This window comes from Gavialis gangeticus, unplaced genomic scaffold (genome assembly GCF_001723915.1).
Source record: "Gavialis gangeticus isolate Ggan-Ray unplaced genomic scaffold, GavGan_comp1, whole genome shotgun sequence".
NCBI lineage: Eukaryota > Metazoa > Chordata > Crocodylia > Gavialidae > Gavialis > Gavialis gangeticus.
The window spans coordinates 8,762,406-8,766,496 of NW_017729034.1; the positions used below are offsets into that span (position 1 = coordinate 8,762,406).

The 4,091-nt window shown below is 44.8% G+C and overlaps 1 protein-coding gene across 3 annotated transcripts in view; it reads left to right on the top strand.

The window, feature by feature from the left end:
• The window catches only part of TMEM39A (transmembrane protein 39A), a 26,271-nt gene that overhangs the window by 12,738 nt on the left and 9,442 nt on the right, over positions 1 to 4,091 (top strand). For all 3 annotated transcript variants that reach the window (XM_019526980.1, XM_019526982.1, XM_019526981.1), the window contains exon 2: positions 3,586 to 3,779. In XM_019526980.1, coding sequence (XP_019382525.1) covers positions 3,667 to 3,779 — 113 coding nt within the window. In that variant the 5' untranslated portion in view covers positions 3,586 to 3,666. The remainder of the gene's footprint in view (positions 1 to 3,585; positions 3,780 to 4,091) is intronic.

Sequence of the window (4,091 nt, forward strand, 5' to 3'; positions counted from 1 at the left end):
CCCCTGGCATAACAAGGAATAAAGGCCACAAGTTGTTGGAGAGTAGGTTTAGATTAGACATCCGTAAGAACTACTTCACTGTCAGGGTGGCTAGGATCTGGAACCAACTTCCAAGGGAAGTGGTGCTGGCTCCTACCCTGGGGGTCTTTAAGAGGAGGCTTGATGCCTACCTAGCTGGGATCATTTGAGCCCAGTTTTTTTTCTCCTGCCCTGGCAGGGGGTCGGATTTGAAGATCTATAAGGTCACTTCCGACCTGACTTCTATGATTCTATGAAACTGCAGCAGCAGGCTCCCTTACCAAAGACACCCAGTGCTTCCTATCTCCTGTCCCCAGCTCTCAGGGCCCTCTGAGGTAGGCCTTCAGTTTTAGAAGGAAAAATTGTTTTCTGTAGTTCCAAATGTACAGATCTGAACCATAGAGGGACTGGAGCCATGTTGTTGAAATCCACACCCATTTCTGTACCACATGAGGGTTTAGGACTTTGCAGCCACGCCAGGATTGTGGTGCAGGTCTGTAAGAAGTGGATTGCTCCTTTTGTGTAGGAGACCCAATTGTGAGGCGATCTCTCTCTTCTGCAGCTGACCCCAGCACTCTGTACTGTATGTCATGGCCCTATAATTAAAAGGCCTGGGGCTTGGAGGAAGGGCAACCTCTTCTGTGCATGCAGTCCGGGGACAGAAAGTCAGCAGGTCACTAATTTATGGCAGCATAATTCAGGAATTAAGGAATGATTCTATAGCAGGCAAATGAATTATATATGCAGTGGGAGGGGGGGAGAGAGGGGAGAGGAAGGAAACCCAATTTTAATGCACATAAATCATATTTGACATCTCATCTAATTTTTATAATATTCATTCCTTGTTAACGGTGGAAACCTAGCAGCATGTCGATGCCTAAACCTGGAGGGCAAATGGGACTAGTCAGCTTTGGGTGATGAGCTGATGAGTGTGTAAAGAAAACCAATCATCTAAGGGGTGAAACAGAATTAGATTTGCTTAATTCTTTGCATGAATTACCAAATGCAACATTCAAAAAATCCCATCTCTTTGTTATAAGTGTTTCATAAACCTGGGTGATTAGATTATAGGGCTCTTGGTATTCTGCCCTATGACAGCCTTCCTATAGGGAGACTTAACTGCATAGCTGGATTTTCCATAGTTTACCTTTTCTGCCAGACTTTGGCTTACAAATACCCTTTAAAGGTATTCCTCTAATGTTTTAATCATCCATTCTCCTCTCTCTCTGTGCTTTATAAGCCATTCAAGGGTGTAGAGTGAGATTGCCCCCTCAGTAATGTGCATGCTGGTTTGTTGTTCTGTGTGATTGCAAATGGCAAAAGAGACATCCCCTACACAGCCAATACATTGAGTTCACAGAACACTTTTATCAGTGGATTGTGTTTCTTGTGGACCTGCGACAAGCATGCATCTGCCGTTGAGGGTTATGTCTGTGGCAATTTAAAGTCTAAAAATCCTTACTATCTTAGTATGCCGTTTTGTAGGCAGCATCTTTGTTTTTAACTTGTTGTGTGTACCCTTTTTTCCTTCTCCATCATAATGAAGCAGAAGTTCTGCTTGATTTAAGTTTTTAAGTCTGCTTGTATTTGGTGTTAAAAATATGAGACACCAGGTTTATTCTTTGTCTTCTGTAGTCTGTTTAGGGGGTTCTGGGATGGGTCTGGGGGTGTTTACTACAAGCTCTCAAGTGCTTATTAAAAAGGGAAGGCTTCCTTTCTTCAGGTATGGCACCTGAAGAAGGGTGCCTTGTGCCCAGATGCTTGCCCAAATCTCTCCCAACCATGGAATTGGTCCATTCAAAGATCTCACCTGTACAAGTCCTCTCCTCTTGCATATTTCCAGTCCACCACAGCTACAACAATACTCCAACACTTAATCTGTTGTGGCTACTCAATTAGTAATTAACTCAAAAATAAATGTAAGTAGTCTGTCAAAAAATTCCAAACTCTTTTTCCTCGCCCTAAATGGCTCGGCCTTCGCCCAACCCTCTTGGCACTTGCCATGTTCCCATTTCACTTGGATCTCCAGGTAGGAGAATGTTTCCTCTTTGAGGGTCACTTTTAAAAAGGTATGGTGCCACTCATTCCTCTCAAGAAGCTCATCTTGCTGAAACTGTATGAAAATTGGCCTTGGGCTAGAGAAGAAATGTAAGAAATGTTTAGGGTAAAGAGAAAGTTGTTAGGGTGAGTTCTGAAGGAGCTCTTCCACATTTGTGGTGATTCACACATCAATCATCTGGCATTTTCTGCCAGCTTTTACTGCTTGGGAGCTGTTGGTGGGTTTATAATTAGAGGTAGAGGCCATGTGCATATTTCTACTTGGATCCTTGCTGTCTGGAGGGGTTGGATTCGAGTTCAATTTTGGATGCAACTTGTTGCTAGCAATGTGTCTTCTCATCTTGGTTAGAAGAGCTATGAACAAGTTAAGGTGCATGTAGTTGGATGTTCCCTTTCAGGTGATTGATCCCATGATATGGGCCACGTGTGTCATGATTTGCAGCATAGACTCCAGTTGACAGCTGCCACTTAAATTTGAACCTGTATCTATCAACAATCCATTCTCCTACTAAAATCCTGCAGGGTTTTGTCTCGCCCATGCATGCTGATTGAATATAAAACAACATAGTGGATTTGGTGACTTCTTATTTGTTTCTGCATTATGAAACTTGTTGGCTGCAGTCTCCCACAATCATTTCTTAGTAAAATGAATACATAGTGATTCAGTTTGGAGAAATGGGTGGTTTCACATTGGTTTAAGGGATCAGCATGTTTTAAAAGCTTGTTTTTTTTCCAAGGGCAGGGCATATGATTGCAAGCCATTCACACCTCTTTAGGACTGAAGCCATTTGCCTTTCAGTTTCTTTCCCCACAATTCATTTCAGGTGCACAGAGCTCTTCTTTTACAATCTGGCCCTATCAGTTCTGGAGATCAAACTGTGTTGGTGAGAACTGTGTTTAACCAGCTCTTGCTGGCAAGACAGTAGCGTGGTTTGTCTTAGCCAGCCTGGAGAGAGAGGAACCAACAGTAGCTCCTGCACTAGACTTTGCTGTAGATCAGTTAATGCCTAACAGTTTGAGCACTGAGGTAGACTACCTAAATTACCCACCAGCTTCCAAAGCAGTTTTCTTGCTGTAAATGTGTGCATTAGTCGTTCTTAGTTTCTAACACTGGACTGAAGAGAGGTTTAGTTAATACTTGCTGTTGCAGCACGACACATGGTTCTGTTTTGCTCAGTCACTCGTGATTATCTGAAGGTTTTCCAGCCAACAGGAAGTTATGCTAGTCATTGGCACTTAAAGACACACTGCTAATTTGGCTGCCTGTCAGTGTCGCTATGTATGGAGGCAGGCAGTTGACCCAAGACTGATTTAAAAAAAAAAAAAAAAAAAAAAAGGGTAATGACCAAGGGTGCTAGTAGGAGTCCTACATTTGTTTGAAGTATCTGGACATGTCAGTGTGGCGGGTGCTCTCTGGGTGAACTGATATGGCATCAGCTGGACAAGTTGCAAGGAGTTTTTAAGCAAACTAACATCCCTCTTCTGCCCTCCCGTTTTCCTTCCCTGCAGAACTGGGAAGGCTTTGGGACTGTGGTCTAGGTCTCAGGGCAGAGCCTGCTGGAGGCACTGGAAGTGGATTGGTTCCTGGTCATGCCCGGTGGAAGGAGGGGACCCAGTCGGCAGCAGCTAAGCCGTTCAGCTTTGCCTTCTCTGCAGACTCTGGTTGGGGGGAGCTGTGGCAATGGCACTGGTCTGAGAAACAGGTGAGGATGAAACAAGGATCATGGAGACACAACAATGTTGAGAGAAGAGGGGAGGTATCAGTGGGTAGAGCAGAAGTCTGGAAGCCAGGATCCCTAGTCTGTCCTTAGCTCTGAGAGGGAGTGGGACCTTTCAGTCAAAGCAAGGCACTGTGAGACGGGAGCTGTGCGTTGTGTCCTGTAGCTCCCAGAGAGAATATGTCTTGTGGCTAGCACACAACCTGGCCCTTGGGCCCCCCCGAGTTCTCATCTGTGAGAGGAATTGTAATCTCCTGGTGAGAAGAGGACTCCTGGCTTATGTCCCCCCCCCCCCCC